Raw genomic sequence first — 21,663 nt, 5'->3', positions numbered from 1 at the left:
ATCTGATTTCTATGGCTAAACACTAGGGAAAGGCTAAGAGTTTTGAATAAGGTGATATAAGACTTTAGCAACAGCCAGTGCATTCGGTACAGGATTACACAGCCCACAACCTTGCTGCTTACCGTGCCCGCCCTAACTCTCATTTGATACAGAAACATCTAAAGCAGGAGGGAGGAGTACAGGAGGGGGGTGCAGTGGTTGATCTCCTTTTGAGGACATGTCGGACGAGGCTATGGGCTGAGGACGTGAGAGCAAGACCGGAAGTGGGAAGATGCCCCCACATGGAGCAAACGGGGCCCTCGTGTCTGTGATCCTGAGGCAGAGGACAGCAGCTTTCCACCGGGGGCACTTCTGATAACATGAGCGAGTCTCGCACAGAGAAAATGCTCACCTGCAAATCATTGCTTATTTACAGCATTTTCATCGAAGGAGAATGGAATCGGCAGCACAACAAACTCCCAAGTCCAGCTCTGCCATTATAGCTGTGTGATCTTGAGCAAGTCGCAGGAGTCCCTTAAAGTCTCAGCTTCCTTATCCGTAATGTGGGCATAGTAATGAGACCACGTAAAACGAGGGCCCATGGGAAGACCCTACAGTGATAACACTGTGGATAAACACACGAGAAAGATGAGCTCCTGTAACAAGAAAAGTACAGAAGAATGACAAAAACAAAAACATCTGTATTAGTTGATTTTTGCAGCAGCCACATAAAGCAGGTACCACTGATATGCCCATTTTGCAGATGAGGTAACTACTGGACACTTCTGTTACTATTCTAACCACTTTTTTTTTTTTTTTTTTAATTTTAAAGAGCGAGCATGAGCGAGGGAGAGGGGCAGAGAGAGAGAATCTTAAGCAGGCTCCACGCTCAGCGGGGAGGCGGAGGCGGGGCTCGATCCCCCGGTCCCAGGGTTCGTGACCTGAACCAAAATCAAGAACGGGAGGCTCAACCGATGGAGCCACCCAAGTGCCCCTGAGCACTTTACTTTCCTTAAACTTCTTACAGTTGACTCTTGAACAACACAGAGGTTAGGGGCCGTCAACAGCCCCCCTTCCGGTTACTTTTGACTGCCCCCAACCTCAACTACTAATAGCCTACTGTTGACTAGAAGCCTTACTGATCCCGTAAAGTCGATCGACACATATTTTGTATGCTATATGTATTATAGATTGTATTCTTATAATAAGGGAAGCTAGAGAAAAAAATGTTAAAATCATGACATACATTTATTGTACTGTATTTATTGTATAAGTACCGCGCGCTAACCGATGGCACGGCTGGAGCCCCAGTACCGTATTTACTGCAAAACCCGCACGTCAGTGCACTCACACAGTTGACGCCCATGTTGTTGTTCAAGGGTCAACTGTAATTATAGATTCACAGGAAGTTGCAAAAATACTAGAGGTCCGTGTACCCGTTGGCCAGTTTCCCCCCATGGTTGTGTCTGACTTAAATACAGAGGCTGCGACTTCCTCAGGTGCACGTCTGAGCAGTGGAACCGACCAAACCCTCTGAGGCTGACAGTCGGGGGTGTGGTTGGGGCCACGGAGGGCCTTCACTGGGATAGAGGGATAAAGGAATAGATTTCAGTGCTTCGGGGAGCCCGCACTAATCCCCTGGTGGGAGACTTATGAGACAAGGCGGTAACTGAGGTTCGCTGACATGGTTAGAGCATTTCTGCTTCGGAAAAGGAACCTGGCCCTACCAACCCGGTCGTCAGCGCTCCCGCCGGGGGAGACCGCCAGCTCCCTACACGGTCCTCTAATCTGCTAACTAGGCTCTGGATGCTGACTGGCTCCCAGTCACCAGCTGGGCATGTGGTGATGAAAGGCGTGCTATTTTATCACCGGTCCCTCCGCTTCGTCTGCCCTCCATGCACTCTGCTTACCATTCCAAGTTAGCAGGATCCAAGGCCAGCAGACGTGCATGGCCAATTCTACCCCGCCCCTTCTCTCCTCCAAACTTGTGAACTTGGAAAAGAAAAGAGCTCCCGCATTTTTTACTGCACTATTTATTGGATGGGAGTTATTTCATCAATCATAAACATCCTTCTCGGAGAAGCGGTTCCCAGGAAAGGAGGAAACGCGATCCTTTTCTTCCACACAGATTGCTTGCAAGGCCACACTATCCACACGACCGAGGTGATGCCTCCTGAATTCTCGACGAGCGAGGCCCTCTTTCCTGTGGGCCATGATGCCCCAGAGGCCAAAAGCCCTTAAGGAAAATTAAGTAGATCTAATGGCTCCCTGCACCCCAGCTGGAGGCAAAGCCTGCTGGTTGAAGGGACCCCCTCTGGAGGCTGCTGTATCCCAGCCTGCCCCAGGGTCTGGTGCCATACCCTGTGGCTCCTGAAACTGAAGTCAGGTCTGGGTGATGGCAAAAACAAAGGATACTTGTATTCCTTAAAAAAATAGAGGAGGAATGTTCTCCCTGACCCCCGCTAAAACAAAAACCTTTACAGAAAAAAAGCACCCTGCTCAGCTGCGATAAGGTGAAAGGTTAAATGTGGACAGAGTAGTAATATATAAGCAGTTTCTTAGTTTTCTGGTGGGAATACTTAACAACCTAAGTATGTTTCCCCAGGAGGTAATCTATTATATTTTGTCCAATTTCTTCCTCCAAGAACTGAATCAATTCATGATGTAATGCCCAGGGGAGAACAATCTTCTGGAAACAGAGTATCTTTCTGGGGACAGGGTTGAGGAAAACATCTTAATATTGTTACAGCTTTCGCCCGGCCATAACAGCCCTTTGCTTGTGGACATGGCAGGGCACGAGCCAGGGAGGCAGTGAAATGTCAGGACACATGCCTGGGAGGTGCTCGGGGTATGCCCAGGATTATTTTCCCCTCTTGGCTAAGTACAGGATATAAATCCATGCAGACGTTTACAGGACAGCCGCAGGGCTCTGGGCAGATACTTCGGGGACTGGGTTGAGAGGGCTGCGTGTTCAAAGCGTTGGCATCTAAGTGCAGATGCAGTCCTGACCTCTGTCCGGCGTGAACACTGTTTCTTCTGGCTTCTTTCCTGCTCCCGAGCCCCTCTCTCCGCCCAAATATATTACAGAAGAAATGGGCAATCAACACTCATCATTCACTTAATTTGAGGAAGAGAGATGCAAGTTTTGGTTATCTGTGAGATTCCGGATGCCTTCAAAACCCCATGGCAGCTATTGCTTTCAAGGGCTCTTCTAACTAAATTTTTACAAGGACAGCCAACAAGTACCCGAATGGCCTGACCTCCTGAAGAGGCCAGGTGGAAGACGGGGGAGGCAGCTGAAGGCAAGTGAAATGAGCCACGGGCCCAGCATCGGAAGGCCTCTGCTCTTTCCCAGGTCTGATTATTACTGGTCTCTGTCAGCGGAGAAAACCCCCTCACCTCTTGTTCATCTTATTTATAAGATGGCAACATCATAGGTCTTGCCATGTACTTCGAAATCTAGGAGGATACCTCAAGAGGCTGTTTTTTATGTTCTACTACAGTGTGGGTTTAAAACAAAAATGTCCCACAGGGTGTTAAAACCTCGATTAAGGGTTATGAGCGCAAGTCTGTGGGCCCAGATTACCTCTATCTAAAGGAACGCTGGGTTCTGAGAGGAAAGGGAGCCGCGGTACACATTAAGAGGTTCAGAGGTTCTGACTGAGAAATGTGTATTCTTGAAAACCTAAAAATAAGCTTATTTTTCTAAAATAAAATAAAATAAAATAAAAGAATCCTTCAGCCCTCATCAGATTGGGGGGGGGGGGGGAGTAGAACTTCGATAATCAGAGTGCCCAGTTACGCCTACACTACCCAATGAAAAGACTCTAGGCATCCACATTTAAGTTTGAATGCTTAAGTGGAAGAACTTAGAGCAACATTTAAAATAGAAAAGAGCCTATTTTTTTTTTTTTTTTTTACCAAGAAGCTTGCATTCCATCCCCCTGTCCCCTCCCCTCTTAAATCTTAACCTCACATTTGCTTCTCGACAGCCTGAGAGCCATGGACCTCGTGGTCCCACTTACCCAACACAGAGGTCTTCCCTTTTCCCACCATTTCAGACACACTGCAAAACACTGAACACCCACTCCTTAAAATGATTTATGTTCACAACATGCCAGTCAGGCTCGTTGATAGGAATATAGTTGGACGTTGCAGTGTTTGGGAAGTAGATATCTTTGCAGGAATGTGCAACGTTGGTAACTGGCATGCAAGAGGCAGGCAGCTTTTGTCTGTAGTGTTTACTATATGAAAAGTTAATGGCCAATGAAATTATCCAATGGCTTATTTCCATTCGCACAGATGTCTGATATTGTCCAACAGAACATTCGATGAAAGTTTGAATTTTATACAACAAAGGAAGAACCTAAAAGGTGGACTGAAGGAAGTCTTTGCTACCATTTTTCGAGGCAGACTGCCTGGCTCAAAAATTTATGTTTCCAGTATTTCTTGGTTAAGGCACAAACCAAGAGCCTGTTGGTCATGGGTGACCATAAATTTAAAGTTATTATTCTAATAAAAAATATATTTTGCCAGGGTCATGAAGCACAATGGTGCATTACAAAATGAATTATCTTGACTGTGCGGAGTACTTTGTCCCCACAGATCCAAAGGGTGGAAATACTTAACAACCTAAGTGGGGGTTGAAGTCAGTAAACAGTGTTGGAGGCATCATCATAAAGGAGTCATTGATACTCACCAGAATGAATTCTTTGGGGGCCACAGAAGGCTACCATCAAGGGGGTTTTATTGCATAGTTGCTGGGTCTGATATTCCTAGAATTCTCAGATTCTTAGTGGTCTTTCTAAATGTTTAAATACTTAAATTCAAACATTTATCACTCTTCAGGGACCTCTACAGAATTTATTTACATTTGGAGTTACAATTATCGGAGAGAAGTTCATTTAAAAAATATCAGCAAGAAAAAGTAGTCTATTTAAAAGTATTACTACAAATGCAATTACTTAACACAAATACCAAACATTTAAGAAAATGCCACCTGCAAGCTGTAAATATGTGTATTAATTTTTCTCCACGATATTTGCTTTGGCTATGACCTATCCTAATATTCGGCTGAACAAGGGCTAAAAATTGTCAAACCAAATTCTTGTTTGAGAGCTGAGCTCTAACTATTGCCAGTTTGAGAGAAACACACATCCAGGTTTAGGGAATATGTTTTGTTTGTTTTGGCTATGACATAGGGCAGAACACTTTCCATCCCATTCGAATGCATTCAAGAGAGTTTGAAATATTGCACAATAAAAGTCATTCATTATATCTGTCTCCTTTCCCTTCCAAAAACAAAAATGGCTGCCCAGTTCCAAATCTACACAGGGGGCAGGAAGAAGGGAGTCACAGGGTCACTGGAAATCACCCAAGACTAACACCAGGTTTTTCAGGTTTGAGTTAGGGAATACTTCTGAAATCTTCATTCCCAACGTGTACTTAAAACAAGAAAAGACTGGTCGTTTTGGATGATTGGTTCTGTTCTGAACAATTAGAAAACAAACACATTGTCCGTTGTTCAAATGTTAGGCATAAAATCACACACTTTACATCCAAGTGCCTGGCATCTGAACTAAACTTACTTGATCCGAAAAATCCCTTTACTCTCTTTCTCTGTTAAAAGTTTCAACTGTTCGACTCTGATTTTACACTTAAAAAAAACAAAAACGATTTCACTGTTTGGGCCATGCATTTGGAAGAAACTATTTTTGCAAACACCTGATGCTACTTAGCAGTTGTGTGATATGCCTAAATAGAGAAAAAGTTGACATTTACTCCGTGTTTACCACATACCACAACACTGGAAAATGTAGTTTGCTTTTAACAGCAAAAATAAAAACGTCGTGAACAAATTACCACATTTAACTGCAAACAAGTGGAAGAATTTTTTTTTTAAAAAAGCAAATTTTAAGTGGGTAAATAAAGCCATGAGAATAAAAAAATTATTAGATGTAGTAAATCAATAGAACAGCTAGCTATCGGACATCTCAGAGCTTAAAAATTCACAAATACACTTAGGAATTTGGAACTTAAAAAAAAAAAAAAAAAAAATATATATATATATATATATATATATATATATATATATATTTGGAATTTTCTTAAATTATATCTAAAACCAAATGCCAGCTGTTTGCACCCCCACAGACCACTTTTATCACAGAGAATATAAATTAAACAAGTTATCAGACACTGTGTATGCTGTGGATAATTGAGGAAAGGAAGCCTTAAGAAAGGCTGCTTTACAACTGATTATTGGAAATTCTGGAAATCCCAACCTGCCCCTTAGAAAATGCAAACTTTTATTTTTCTTTAATGCACGTGCTCATTTATTTTCATGTAAGTGATATTTGTAATGCTCAAAATAGCAACACGTAGCAGTTCAGAAAACACTTGCTTCTCAACATCCTAAAATTTTCCCAAGTCCTAGTAAATCTTAACATTAAGGTCACCACCAGGCTAAGTATGACTTTGGTTGAAGATGTGGGACAAAAATACCTATCAGGAGAATGTCGGTAATTGCTCATCTTCTCAGCAAGGCTATTATGTTACTTGTAGTTTGTATCATGATTTAACAACAACAAAAAAGCGAAGCATCAAAGAATATACAAAAACGAACACACCAGTGCAACGGTAGGCAAACTGGTAGGCAAATTGTTAGGCCACAGTCCACAGTCCATTCCAGAGCCAAGTTAAGGTTATGAAATTATCTCTAAATAAATTTAAGGCCAAAAACAAACAAACAAAAAAAAAACACTTTTTTTTTTTTTTTTTTGGTATGTACAATTATTTATTATAACTTAATTTCACCTCAATTCTGTTCACTGGATCTAGGGCTCCAAGGCCAGAGTCAACCCTTTAGACACACTATAAATAAATCTGGTGATACAAAAGAAATGCATACGCATTTACGAGAAGTTTCTTTAAGACCGTTATGTACATTCACAATTTCTTTTTTTTTTTTTTTAATTTTTTTAAATGTTTATTTATTTTTGACAGAGAGAGAGAGAGACAGGGCATGAGTGGGGGAGGGGCAGAGAGAGAGGGAGACACAGAATCTGAAACAGGCTCCAGGCTCTGAGCTGTCAGCACAGAGCCCGACACTGGGCTCGAACTCACAGACTGCGAGATCACGACCTGAGCTGAAGTCGGACGCTCAACCGACTGAGCCACCCAGGTGCCCCATACATTCACAATTTCTACCCTAAGTGTCGAATCCACGCTTTGTCCAGATTTATTCATAGCTTAGAACATAACGGGAAGTTAAGAAAAATACTAAAACAAACACGTGTATGAGATGAAGCCAACTTACATTGCCTCGTCTCAGCCAACAGTTACAAAAATCACAAAACAATAACAATAATTACATTTGAATACAATATGCCTTTTTGGATCCCCATTCCTCTAAAACTCCTGTTAGTGAATTTTGTTGAAGCATCTCTTCTTCCAGAAAGACAGCAAATGTACCTGATCTCAAGTTGGTGCCACTTCAGGGTTGAGAGGACCAGGACGTTCCTTCATAATCAATCACCTTGGACCATACTTCAGCCCTAGAGAAAACTGAGCATCTTGAAGGCAGTGATCACACTAGAGATTAATGCCTGGCATACACATTACTGAATCCACAATCTGCCTACCTGGGGTGAGGTGCTGCAGGGAAATCTTCCCAAGTTATGAAATAATTCTCAAGTGTAAGGGTAGTGACAGTTTTTATACGAAAGCCAAACTTAGTAAAATCCTTATTTATGAGGAGAAATGAATCAGATGTATAATTTAGTAATTTTTAGCAAACGTTTTTGACCCTTATTTTAATTCCACTCTGTTTTCTGGCTGATTTTATACGGTGGTGTTCAAAAAGAATGCTTTCTCAATGACTAAGTCTCACAGTGGTTCAGGGTGGCCATCTTGAATCATGAACAGTAGCAAACTAGTTTGCAAGAACACTGGGATGAATGTATACGGACTCAAGGAAGTTGGTTTCATTTCTGATAGCTTATTATGGATTCTTTGCTCCAAATGGTATTGCAGGTCTGGGTATAATTGTAGGCTACAGGTAGAATTGGTAGGTCAATCTTTTGCTTCTACTGGCCTCCCTCACCAAAAGAACTTGAAACATAAACTATGACAAAAACAAAAACAAAACAAAACAAAAAACCCCACAAAAAAACATAGTTAAGAGACACAAACATAAAAAGCTTTCCACAGTAATCAAGATGTTGTGATGTTGGTTTTAGAACAGACGCACAGATCAATGGAACAGAGTAAGGTCCAGAAATAGATCTGCACATATAAGGTCAACCAATTTTAACAAAAGTGTCACTGAAGTACAACGAAGAATGCATAATCTTTTCAACAAATGGTCAATAATTTCCATTAAAAACAAAATGAAACAGGGGCGCCTGGGTGGCTCAGTCGGTTGGTTAAGCATCCGACTTCGGCTCAGGTCATGATCTTGTGGTTCATGAGTTCGAGCCCCGTGTCGGGCTCTGGGCTGACGGCTCAGAGCCTGGAGCCTGCTTTGGATTCTGTGTCTCCCTCTCTCTCTGCCCCTGCCCTGTTCATGCTCTGTCTCTCTCTCTCTCTCAAAAATAAATAAACATGAAAAAAAATTAAAAAAAAAAATGAAACAAAAAAACCCCTCACCTTACATGCTATACAAAAATTAAAGTGGATCTAATACCTGAGAGCTAAAACTGTAAAACTTCTAGAAAAAAATTAAAGAAAATCCCTGCGTTCTTAAATTAGGCGAAGATTTCTTACATAAAACGCAAAAAGCATGCGCCATTAAAGAAAAAAAAAAAAACAAAAAACTGCTAACTTAGATTACACCAAAGTTAAAAGGCACTGCTAAGAAAATAAAGACAAGCAAGACACGGAGAGGGGAAAAAAATATTTGCAAGACACATAGCCAATAAAGAATCTGTATCCAAATATACACAGAACTCTTTCACTCAATAGGAAAACATCAACAGCTACAAAAAAAAAAAAGGTGGGCAAGAAATGTGAATAGATGCTTCACTAAAGAGGATATAAGGATGGCAAATAAGCCCAAAAAGGGATGTTCTACATGACTAGTCATTAGGGAAATATACATCAAGACCACAACGAGCCACTACCGCGCAGATATCGGAAGGCCTTAAATGGAAATGGCAGGCGACATCAGGTGCTGGTGAAAATGCAGAGCACCGACCGTGCTACAGGTGAGAATACACAGAGGTGCAGCCGCTGTGGAAAAGCCTGGCGGTTTCTCAAAATGTTAAACATATCCCAACCATACATGCCAGGAATCCCCACTCCTAGGTATTTACCCAAGAGGAATGAAAACATGTCTATAAAAAAAAAAAAAAAAATCCACATGTGAATGTTTATAGCAGCTTTATTTGTAATAGTCTAAAACCAAACAATGCAAAAATACCCACTGACTGGTGAATGAGTAAAGAAACTCGGTACATCCATTAAACAATAGTACTTAGCAATAAACAGGAATCAAGTACTTGGGACATCAAACATGGATGAACATCTAAAGCATTCTGCTAAATTTCCAAAAGGACAGATCCAAAAGGAGAGAACTCTTCTATCCATTTATAGGACAGTGTGGAAAAAGCAAAACTAGACAAAGGACAGAAATCCGATAAGGGGTTGAGGGAGGAGGACTGACCACAAAGAGGTAAGAGGAAGTCTTCTTGGGTGATGGAAGCGTACCGTTACTTTGGTAGCAGTTATATGACAGCATGAATTTGCCAACATTCAAACTGTGCATTTAAAAAAGGTAAGCTTCACTGCAGGTTACTACAGTTAATTACACGTCAATAAACCTGGCTTCAAAAAAAATTCCTTCGGGGTGCCTGGGTAGCCCAGTTGGTTAAGCGTCTGACTTCGGCTCAGGTCATGATCTCACAGTTCGTGGGTTGCAGCCGCGCGTCGGGCTCTGTGCTGATAGCTCAGGGCCTACAGCCTGCTTCAGATTCTGTGTCTTCTTCTCTCTCTCTTTCTCAAAAATAAAATAAACATTAAAAAAAAAAGTTCTTTCAATCTGAAGCATGAATGAGGCATTCCTCACCCTCAATGCCACAGCTTACGTGCCAGTGGGGGCAGCGAGAGAAAATGGAAGCAAAGTGGCAGGAGAAGAGTCTAACAGAAGGTAAGGGTCGATGCCAAAATCCTTATAAAAGGACTTTATCAGGTATGAACTACAGGACGTAACTTGATGCCCATTTAGTTTTAATTTCAAGGAATTTACCTTACGGACGTTTTCACACAAGCCCACTGTGGCATTATTTTCAGTAACAATAAAGTGGAGACAACTAGCATCCTTTAGGAAGCAGAAGGCTAACTAAATACTAGATATTCAGAAGATACAACTGAAGGAGAGCTAAGGATCTCCGTACTAACACCGAAGTGTACTGGGTATTTTGTTGAATACAAAAATTCAGCTGCAGAATGGCACAGTACAGCGAGCCCATCGGAAAACAACAAAACCTATACTCGTGTTTACACAGGCAAAGATCTGGAAGACTTACAGGCCAGTTGTTAAGGGTGTTTACACAGAAAGCTGGGAAGAGGAAGGTGTGGCTGTAGGATGCTTGCACCAGGGGAATGAACAGTATTTAATTGTGTACAGTTCTCTACTTTCTTCACTAGACACATAGTACTCTCGTGATAAGAATGAGTGAAAATAACAGTTAAAGAGAAACACCCGCAACAACAATGAAGGGCTGCCTGGGCTTTAAAGGTAATGTATCCAGATGTCATGCTGCCATCTTCTGGAACAAACAAGGATCTACAGCAGCAGGGAAAGATTCACGGACTTTTTAAGCCAAAATGTCAAGGGTTACTGCAGTAAAAGATAAGGCAAGGACAAACTACTGAAGCCCTGTTTCTGATTTAGCCATTAATGAAAGAAATAGCTAAAAACAAGCAAGCAGGAACAAATACTTAATTTGAAATGATTAACTCCTCACAAAACGTAGGCTACAAATGAGACAGTGGATAAGATCATGTCCAAATTGCTTTGGTTTCTCAGACCTCTTCTTTTTTAGGAAAACTTCCTCTTTGTTATTTACAAATATCAACAAAACAGTTACGCTGAAACATTCTGAAACCAACAAAACTTGTAAAGTATGTACATTTTTAAATGGAGATGCTACAAAACGAGAATTTTACATTTGAAAACTCAAGCCAAAACCCGCCACAGATCATTAGCACATTTTGAGAAATAAAACAAAGCATGTGAAATTCTTCAAATTCAAATACAACAGAGATCATACCTACAGTAAAAAGGAGAAAATAACAATCAGTAGTTTTATAGCCTTCACATTCGACAAAGGAGAACAAGTTTTTAAAAACCCTTCACGTCGTATGGTTCTAAAAGTTTTTTTTTTTCTTTTTAAATTACCAAGACCGAAAAGCTTCATAAGTAGTAAGTAGATTTTTTGTTTTTGTTTTCGTATTTTTTGGTTTGTTTTCACTGGTAGAGATTTGCCAACCATACCGAACTGTAATGGGGGGGGGGGGGAGGGGGAAAAGTCCATAAATAATTTATGTGTAAAGATAAAAGAATTTTTTAAACAATCCACCCTTTAGCAGAAGAAATTGGGGATCACTTTGAGTGTTAATGTAAAATACATTTAGTCTTTAGCAGCAGGAGTTCCAGACCTATTGGTGCCAAGAAGGTAACAAATAGTCTGTATCTAAGGCAGGGGAAATGGGCACTCAGCGGGAGCTTTCTTCCCTGTTGTGTTATTTATAGAGCGCTCTATTTGTTAACATGTTTCTGCTATCATGGAGAGGGAGAGTTTAATGATTTAGAGGATTTCAAAGACAATCGTTTAACGATACAATGATTTATGCGCACTCCCAAAGTCCAGATATATAGCAATTTAGATTTTCAAACTGCTGTCATCAAAACAGCGGAGGATACTGCTGAAATGTAACTGGAGAATCCGAGACCAGGGATGGTACTCGACATCGTGAAATGCAGAAAACTGCTGGCAAAACACCACGTTAAAAAAGAAATCGGCCACCTCCCACCATGCTTCATGTTAGTAAACAAATTTTGCAAGGCCCTTTCGTAGGAAATTTCTAGATTAAAAAAAAAAAAAAAAAAAAATTTTTTTTTAATGGAGAAGCATGAATTAAATACCAAATTACTAATTTGGGATTTCTTGGAATAAATCCTAAATGTGACTAATTGGAATGATCTGGAGGATGATTCAACTACACTGCTCTGTTTTCCCCAAAAACCAATCCTGCACCTCCCGCCCCACAGGGCATATAAGAATCTTGTTTGAAAGACAAAATATTTTCACCTTAGTTATTTATAGACTACATATACTCAGTTTATAATGTTTGACTTGTAATATTCTGGTTACTAAATGAATTTTCCAATTTTGATTTTAACCTATTAATATAAAAATATTCATTTGAGATAGATGAAGCAAGTCATTAAAGCTACTTAATTTTAAACCAACAAAAAAGTCTTATGATTTCCATCTTCCCTAATGGATAAAGATTTTTAACCAGCTTTTTCCGCAACATTTTAAAAACACATCTTTCTCATTTCCTGGCAGTTTTTAACCTTGTATCACCCTTCAATTTTCATAAAATTCCATTTATCCTATCAATCTGTTTTTTCAGGTCTTCTCATCTAGACACAATGAGTCAATTTCAAGAGACAAATTTTGTTTCCCAACAGACTCCAAAGCTTCAGTCAACACGTACTAGCGAGAAACCTTCAGCAAACATGTGCTATTTGGGGAGAGAAGAACAGATTTAAGAGAATGTTTTCTTTTTGAATGAAGAAATCCCACTTACTTCTACTTACAGAGAGGTTCAAGTCAAATGATTTTATTTGAAATTTTGAACAGGGGAGGAGAGGCGGGGTGAAAGAAATGTTCTGAGCATGGGGTGGCTGGGGGGGTTTACCTTCTCTGCGGCCCGAACGTTCTTCAGGAAATGCCAGTTACCGCTTTAGTTCCCGACGTGTCCAACTCCTTGGATGTCCCTTAGAGAGCTCTCTCCGCTCTGGGGGAGAGAGCTTCTTCTCTTGCAGCATTTTGCCAGAATGGGACCTTTCACGTTCACGGGTGCGGACGTCCACAAGCTCTTCCTCCTCCTCCCAGGTAAACTGGCCGCACTGGCGGCCAAGCCCTCCCTGTCTTTACCCGACACGGGGGGTGCCGTGCTCGGGGTGTGTCCAGAAGACCTGGGGTCTTTACAGAGGGCCACGCTTTCAAGGCCTCTGCTGTCCACTGTGCATATTGTTCTCCTTTTCATTCTTTGGGAAGTGCAGGAAGCGGAAGGAAATGGAAGTGAGATCCAGACGAGCCCTTCCTCTTCCAGATCCTTCTGCAGCCTGGTGCTCCGTCTTACTTTTGTTTCCCTACTTGTTCTCTGAAAGGTCTGCTCTATGGAGTCGGATAAATCTTTATAGAGTTCAGAATTTTCTAAACCAATTTCTACAGGGCTGCTCACCAGGTAGGGAGGTTTGGAATTTCCGTTTTTTTCCGAATTGAAACTCTGGCCGCCAGAGTAACACATAGAGCGTCTTCTATGCTTCTTTCCTCCCCCGTTCGTACCAGTGCTTTCACTCTCTGCGCAGCTGCTTCCCGAACCCTCACTCGGATTTGTACTTTCTTTCATATTGTCAAGGAAGACGTCTTTTTGTAAGCCAGACATTACACGTGTGGTCGGCGGTTTCCCTTCTGGAGCTATAACAGAGTCATCCTGCTTTTCATACTTTATGTTCACATCTTCTGAAATTTTAAAGATCTGAAAAAGGTTTTCCACATTTTGGCCAGCGGCAGCCAATTCCCGGGACGGCAGGATAATACTGGATCCCGCATCATCGGATGCCGGGACCTTTGCGGTCACAGAATCACAGGAAACACGACTGCTCTCATTCTCAGAGCCAGCTTTCAGGTCATTTTCACTTTCTGACTTAATTTCCGCTCTTGGAAGAGTTTTATGTTTACTAGCTTCTACGGTATTTATATCTAAATCTTGCTCTAAAGTAGCGTTAATAAATGGCGAGGAACGTTTGGTGTGAGAGCTGCCGAGTGCAGACAGATCGTACTTATTAAAACCTTGACTCATCTGCAAATCCGGCTTCTGAGGCTTCCTTTGAGGAAGCTTTGCTTCTTGAAGTTCACCACTGGAGTCGAAATCATCTAGGGGCATGGAAATAAGTTTACATCTCAGGAAAAAGTAACAGTGGAAATAAATGTTGACAAATCAAACAGGTGCCATACCGTATTCTGTGTTTTAAGCTTTCAAAACTAGCAAGACCTACAAATGCGACACTGTACCTGCCCCCATCTGGCATCAAGCTCTTTCTCTTTCAGTTCTTCCCCAAGCCACAGGTTAAGAAAATATGTATTTAATACGTGAGTGAATAAAGTACATGACCTCAGACCATGAAAATGAGAAGTGTATCTCAAATCGCTTCCTCTATTCTAATGTGCTTTCCACACTACAAGGTCAATTAGCATGAGGCAGCCATGTTTCCCATTGCCCGAAAAATGAATTACTGAAAACGGGCACCGCCATGCTTCTGAAACTTTTCTAGTAATGTTTCCCTTGAAAGAGAGGGAAAAGAAAACTTGGAATTTGGGGAGCGTTGAGGACTTAGCTAGAAGGGTACTTTTAAAGACACTCAGGTCTTATGCCCTGTGTTAAAAAATTAATAAAAACTGCACCGTACTCTCAAATAGAGCTATGTTTGTTACAGTATTCTGCCTTCCACCTCAGTGCGACTAAAAGTCATCCTCCAGGAACATATCCCAAGTGGAGGGTGTCCTGCATTTCTGGCGCATTGGGTTACACATCACACAGGTGGAAAAAACATCATCAAGGTTTTAAAGCTATGGAACACAACCGAAATAAATTCAGGCTTTCGGTGTTCTAAACTTCAGTACTATTGGATGCCATCTCTCTTGTTATCTCAGGGAGTAAGGGTTTTAATTGGCCAGCCAAATGAATGTTAAAAAATGTTTTAAACGAAACTCAAAACTGTTCGTATCTATAAAACGTCAGCCGAGCCAAAAAGCTAAAAGTATTTCAATTTGAAAAGGTATGTATCCAGGACATGGGTACTCAACATCAGGTCACAGAAGCTAGAGATTATCGTAGGGTCCACTCGGTAGCAACCAAATCATGTCAGTTGGGCTCTTTCTACAACTTTAAAAGTTGAGGTTGATGTATTTTTTCATGAAACTGACAGACTGGAGAAGAAAGGCGGGGGAGGGAGGAAGAGAGAGAAAGGGGCAGGGAAAAAGGGACAGGGAGGGAGGGAAGATTTGCTTTAAACCCTTTCAACACATGATACCACTGGTTATAGACAAAAAAAAAAAAAAAACATGCTTCAGGTATTTTTAAAAAGAAATGATCTGATAAGATTCTAGACAGAAAACCTATACTAACAGTCATTATTTAAACATCTTTGGGAAAACTCCTGTCAGGAACTGGAGATACAATGAAAATAAGACTTAGTTTTCCATCTCAAGGAGACCGCAATTTGCAGGAGCGGGAGGCAGACAGAACATTATACGCTAGATGGTAAAGGTGTAATGCGAACAAATAGCTTTCCTGGAAAAGCAGCCAGCACGGCTAAATCTTAAAGGATGAGCAGCATCAGGCCAGATTAAAAAGAGGTAGGGTTGCCAACCCCTGACCCAGGATGTACCACATCAAGGAGCTGGGGCTGGAGGTAGCTGTGTCCGTTTAACTTCTGTGCTTTCCTGAAGTTCTGAAGTAGGCAGAAGCCAACAGTCTTAGGGTGGCATATACCTTATTCATCCTTGAAGCTATTATAAATCCTACAGGTACGCTGCAAATGGAATGCAGGCTACACATATCTGATGACTGACAAAGACAGCGATTTTTAAAATCGCTGGGAAAGTTGCTATTTTTACTTGTATGCTCTTTACACAGTGAACGGGAAAAGGGGGACAAGGTGGTGGAGAGGATAAAACCTAAACAGGAAAAGAACAAGATACCTGAACGCATCGTTCCGGCGCCTGGGGCCGAAGGCGTCATCTCCGAGACCTCAGGCAGCTCGGGAATAGGACTTAGGAGCGGCTTCTTGGAAGCGATGTCTCTTTCCCCATATAAAGACTTTTGAATACTTTTCTTTCCCTTTGCTTTCTTCTTTCTGCAACTTTTTAAAGCCTGTGAAGATGTATTAAGACGCAGTAATTGAGAAAGATGTCACGCCGTATACAATTTTGAGCCTTTAATTTGTACAGAAAAACTTGAGACCAGTTATTCCGTTGAAAATTTTAGAAATCTGAGTCAGGCATGGAGGGCTCGGTAGCTTACACAAAGTCAAATAAAATATAAAGAACTCAATTTACAAACTATATGATAACTAACGGTCTACGTTTCCATAAAACATTTGCCCAAGTAAATTCTGGATTAGATGCTCTAGAGTTGACAGACTTAAGACAGGAGATAGGTGTAGCTAGGCTATCGTTAGGATGACTCAGGATTAGCCTAGAATGACTTATCTACTAGAACCTATGAGGGGCTGTTTTCTGCTCACACGTTTAGATGAAACAATAGTTATGTACATAAAGGTTACGTAAAAGTGAAAGATAACACAAAGCTGGCTGAGCTGCTTCAAACATTAATAATCAAGATTAAAATGAATAGGTCAAGGGGTGCCTGGGTGGCTCCATCGGTTTAAAGTCCTACTCTTGGTTTTGGCTCAGGTCACGAACTCACACTTCATGAGTTCGAGCCCCATGTTAGACTCTGCACTGACAGTGTGGAGCCTGCTTGGGATTCTGTCTCCTCCTCTCTCTGCCCCTCCCTGACTTCCTATCTCTCTCAAAATAAATAATAAAAAAAACATTAAAAAATGAATAGGTCAAAAATAAGATGGGTTTTAACAAGCATAAGTAGAAGAGGGACAAAGGAATGGTAATAACTGGTGGAAAACACGTGGGTTTCTATACAAATTAAAACTGTCCTAATAATATCCGGAATGTAGTACTGAATTCAATTTTGACTGCCATATTAGCAAGTGAGAATTAATGTTCTCTGTTAAAAAAAAAAAAAAAAGCTTCACATGGAGAAGACCTCAGGGAAACTCAAACACTGTGTTGAAATAATAGATTATTATGAGCAAACAGAAATACACTCAATGCGATCATATTGGAGAGAACCAGACTTTAGGTTAACATAAGGAATGTGTTTTTAGCCATTAAAGCTTCCAGAAAATGGAATCCATTGAAACATTTATTGAGAAACCACTCTGTGCAGGTAATGACTTGCTAGGTAGAAGATACAAAAACAGGATGTGGTCTTTAGGGGGCTCACCATCGAACAGCAAGTAACTATTATTGATACATATACACGATGTCAGACTCTATATGGACTGAGATGGGTCCCTGGCCTCCAGAAGGCTTAACACTGCTCCACAAAGCAGGCAAGGAGGCCCTTGTATGCAATGAGTAGGAGCCTGAAAACAATGAAGGCTAACTGCACAGTGACTCAGGGAGTGACAACATTCGATTTTACATTTAAAGAAAGATCATTTGGGTGAAAATATAGAAACTAATGATGTGATGGATGATATTCAAGAGTACAAAAATGGCACAGAACTGCATGTTCCTTGAGAGATCTATAGATATCCTGTAAAAACAAAACATTCCATGGAAAAATAATTTTAGAACTGTACAAGATAAATGTTCCTCTTGGTGATTTGCAATATATATTTACCATTAAATTTTCTGAGAAGTCCCTCAGTATAAATAATCTCTATACACATTAGGAAAATACCGGGTTAACTATTTTTCCACGAAAAATTTATTTCTATGGAACATCTGTTGACATTCCATGGGACAGTTGGGGAAATGAAAGCTTGGTCAGTGGATGTGGAAACCAGGAGAAAAATCTCGGGCTCCACAGAGGAACTGCAAAAGAGAGCAGATGGCCTTCGGTGCTGGATGCCTGACGTTGCCACCTACCTGCCCTATGATCTTAGGCAAGTCACCCCACCTCTCTGTACCTCATTCTCCTCTGCAAAACGGGAGCCACAGAAAGCTGTGGTGAGCGCTGAGTTAACATAAATGAAATGGTTAAAATAAGGCTTGATCCATACACAGAAAAGAGCTATGTGTCAGCCATTCTTGGTCTTTTAAATTCCTTCCTGATACGAAGAGAATTGACACGGGGGAAAATATTTTTAGTATCAAATTATGCTTGGTATTACAGTGTGACAGACACAGGCCCTACACAGTCAGTGAATACGCTGCAGTCAATGTCACCTGGTTATGACCTCTAGAACAGTTTCTGATTCATAGGTACAAAAAATACCCTGTTGGCAGGATTTGGGCCATCTCTGTCTACATAAAACGTCTTCAGTCCCTGCAACGCTGCCTGACACGTAACGACTTCCCAACAAACAGGTATGAACAAATGGATGAATAAATGTAGAATGAAAAGGTATAGGTAAACTTCGTAAAATTTGCTACACGTGATGATAGCTTTCTCATGGTCACGGGCCAAGAGAGGTGCAGCGCCCAAAGATGGGACTAAAGGCTAAAGCACCTGTGCTCTGTCGGGGACACACATCTAGCACTGCCTAGCTTACCTGCAGAGGCTGGAACCGTAACAAAATTCAATTTTACTCCAATACAAAAGCCTTGCTTATACGGTAACAGCGAAGTCACCTGTGGCTGGAATTTTAGGGAAGACATTAATGTGCAAACAGGATGGTTTATGACCTGAAGCAGAAAAAGGACAACTGAAGGTATGGACCCCCAAAGTGACTTCGTTTACTTTAGAATCACCAGTATTTCGTCTCAGATAGTAAAGGAGGTCTCGACACGGAAGCAGAAACTTACTATTTGCACAGGTACTTAAGTTGCTTCCTGTGAGTAGCTTTAAAATTATTTAAAAATAATTCATGGGCTACGACCCAGCAATAGCACTACTAGGAATTTATCCAAAGAATGCAAAAATGCTGATTCACAGGGGCAGACGCATCCCCATGTTTACAGCAGCGCTATCGACAACAGCCAAAGTATGGAAAGAGTCCAAATATCCACTCACTGATGAACGGGTTAAGATGTGGTATATAGGGGCGTCTGGGTGGCTCAGTTCAGTTGAGCATCAGACTTTGGCCCAGGTCATGATCTAGCAGTTTGTGAGTTTGAGCCCCGCGTAGGGCTCTGTGCTGACAGCTTGGAGCCTGGAGCCTGCCTGAGATTCTGTCTCCCTCTCTCTCTGCCCCTCCCCCGCTCACGCTCTGTCTCCTTCAAAGCTAAACATTATTTGGAAAAAAAGATGTGGTATGTACATATATATAATGGAGTGCTACTTGGCAATGAAAAAAAAGGAAATCTTGCCATTTCCAACAACGTAGATGGAACTGGAGGGTATTATGCTAAGTGAAATAAGTCAGTCAGAGAAAGAAACACATGTTTCCAGTCATATGTGGAAATTGAGAAACTTAACAAAAGACCATGGGAGAAGAGAAAGAAAAAAATAGTTACAAACTGAGAGAGAGGCAAACCATAAGAGACTCTTAAATACAGAGAACAAATCGAGGGATAATGGGGTAGGGGGTTGGGGGGATGGGGAAAATGGGTGATGGGCATTGAGGAAGGCATGTGTTAGGAGGAGCACTGGGTATTGTAGGTGATGAATCACAGGATACTACTCCCAAAGCCAAGAGCACACTGTATACATTGTATGTTAGCTAACTTGACAATAAATGATATAAAAATGAATACATAAAAATTAAAAAATAATAACAATAATTCATGGGGCACCTGGGTGGCTCAGTCGGTTAAGCATCCAACTCTTGATTTCAGCTCAAGTCAGGATCCCATGGTTTGTGAGTTCGAGCCCCGCATTTGGCTCTGCACCAACAGCACACAGCCTGTTTTAGATATTCTCTCTCAAAAATAAACATTTAATTTTTTTTTTTTTTTTTCAACATTTATTTATTTTTTGGGACAGAGAGAGACAGAGCATGAACGGGGGAGGGGCAGAGAGAGAGGGAGACACAGAATCGGAAACAGGCTCCAGGCTCTGAGCCATCAGCCCAGAGCCTGACGCGGGGCTCGAACTCACGGACCGCGAGATCGTGACCTGGCTGAAGTTGGACGCCCAACCGACTGCGCCACCCAGGCGCCCCTCTCAAAAATAAACATTTAAAAAGTATATATAGGGTGCCCGAGTAGTAGCTCAGTCAGTTAAATGTCTGACTCTTGGTTTCCATTCAGGTCACGATCTCACGGTTTCGTGGGTTCGGGCTCCACACTGGGCTCTGCAATAACAGTGCTGTGAAGCCTGCTTGGGATTCTCTTCTCCCCCCCACCCTCTCTGCCCCTCCACCAGTTGCCTGTCTCTGTCTTTCTCTTCAAAACAAATAAGTAAACTTAAAACAATTTTTTTTAATCAAAAGTATACAGAATTCACGTACACGACAACAAATCAAATTGTACAGGAAAGCTTATGATGAGAAGCACACACTTCCTTATCCCTGTTGTTTACTTATTGGTTCCATTTTTGGTTCTTACAGCTAGCTCCATCTTTCTAAATAAGAGGCTCCTGCTGTTTTTAACTTCCTATAATGGAAAATTTCAAACACACAACAGGTAGAGAGAACAGTATATTGAACCCCATGTACCCATCATCTAGCTTCAACAATTACTAACAGAAATCAGGATTCATTTATACTCCCCTTCCCTCAGATCCTTTTAAAGCAAATCCCACACATTACCTCATTTCATCTGAAAATCCTATAGTATCTGTAAGAGATAAGAGCTCCCTTTTTTTTCCCATAATAAAGTGAAGTCTTTGATCACCTAGCATTGTATTTTATTGTTGACATTTTCCTTTTACAATGCAATTTTACCACACCCCAACTTTTTAAGACATACCTGACACAAAACATGTAAGTTTAAGGTATACTATGTAATGACGATGTATGTATATATCGCAAAAGGATTACCTTTTTTTTAATAACAACTACCATTTGGCAATAAAGGGCTCATACACACAACAACCTGGACAAATCTCCAGAGAATTGTGCTGAGTGAAAAAACAAAGCCAGTCCCAAGAAGTTACATAGAGTGTGATTACATTTACATAACATTACCAAAGTGACAAACTAACAGACATGGAGAACAGATTAGCAATTGCCAGTCAAGATGGGGGAAGTAGACAGAACTACAAAATGGCAAGAAGAGATCCCTGTAGCGATGGAAATCCTCTGTATCTTGACTGGGTTGATATTTTCCTACGTGACACTGCACAAGTTATACATGTTGTCATTGGGGAAAACTGGGCATAAGGTACTTGGGAGATCTCTGTAATTCTCGTGACAACAGTATAAATATCTAAAATGATCTCAAAATAAACAGCTTAAACACAAAGAACAAAGACAACAATTTTCCCTAATATTTCATTTCCTCGGAGATCAAATTTCTCTAATTGGCCCATAAATGTCTTCTTACAACTGTTCAAATCAGGATCCCAAAAAGGTCTTCACACATTTGCTTTGTTGACAGAACTCTTTTACTCTATGGTTCTTTCTTTCTTCCCTTGCCATTTATTTGATGAATAAGCTGAGGCATCGGTCCGGTAGACTTGGCCAAACTCTGGATTTGGTTGACTGCAATCATGGTGTCTTGAGTTTCCTCTACCTCCTATACTTCCTAAAAA

The 21,663-nt window shown here is 41.1% G+C and overlaps 1 protein-coding gene across 4 annotated transcripts in view; it reads right to left on the bottom strand.

Moving 5' to 3' along the window:
• Window positions 1–9,343: 9,343 nt before the first annotated feature.
• The window catches only part of CDCA2 (cell division cycle associated 2), a 52,990-nt gene continuing 40,670 nt past the window's right edge, over window positions 9,344–21,663 (bottom strand). For all 4 annotated transcript variants that reach the window (XM_060653225.3, XM_060653224.3, XM_060653226.3 and 1 more), the window contains 2 exons: window positions 15,981–16,152; window positions 9,344–14,153 (listed from right to left, as the gene is read on the bottom strand). In XM_060653225.3, coding sequence (XP_060509208.2) covers window positions 12,955–14,153; window positions 15,981–16,152 — 1,371 coding nt within the window. In that variant the 3' untranslated portion in view covers window positions 9,344–12,954. The remainder of the gene's footprint in view (window positions 14,154–15,980; window positions 16,153–21,663) is intronic.

Source organism: Panthera onca, chromosome B1, assembly GCF_046562875.1.
Source record: "Panthera onca isolate mPanOnc1 chromosome B1, mPanOnc1 haplotype 2, whole genome shotgun sequence".
Taxonomy (NCBI): Eukaryota; Metazoa; Chordata; class Mammalia; order Carnivora; family Felidae; genus Panthera; species Panthera onca.
Note: the sequence above shows the minus strand (reverse complement) of the source record. Positions and strands in the feature narration are given on the sequence as shown.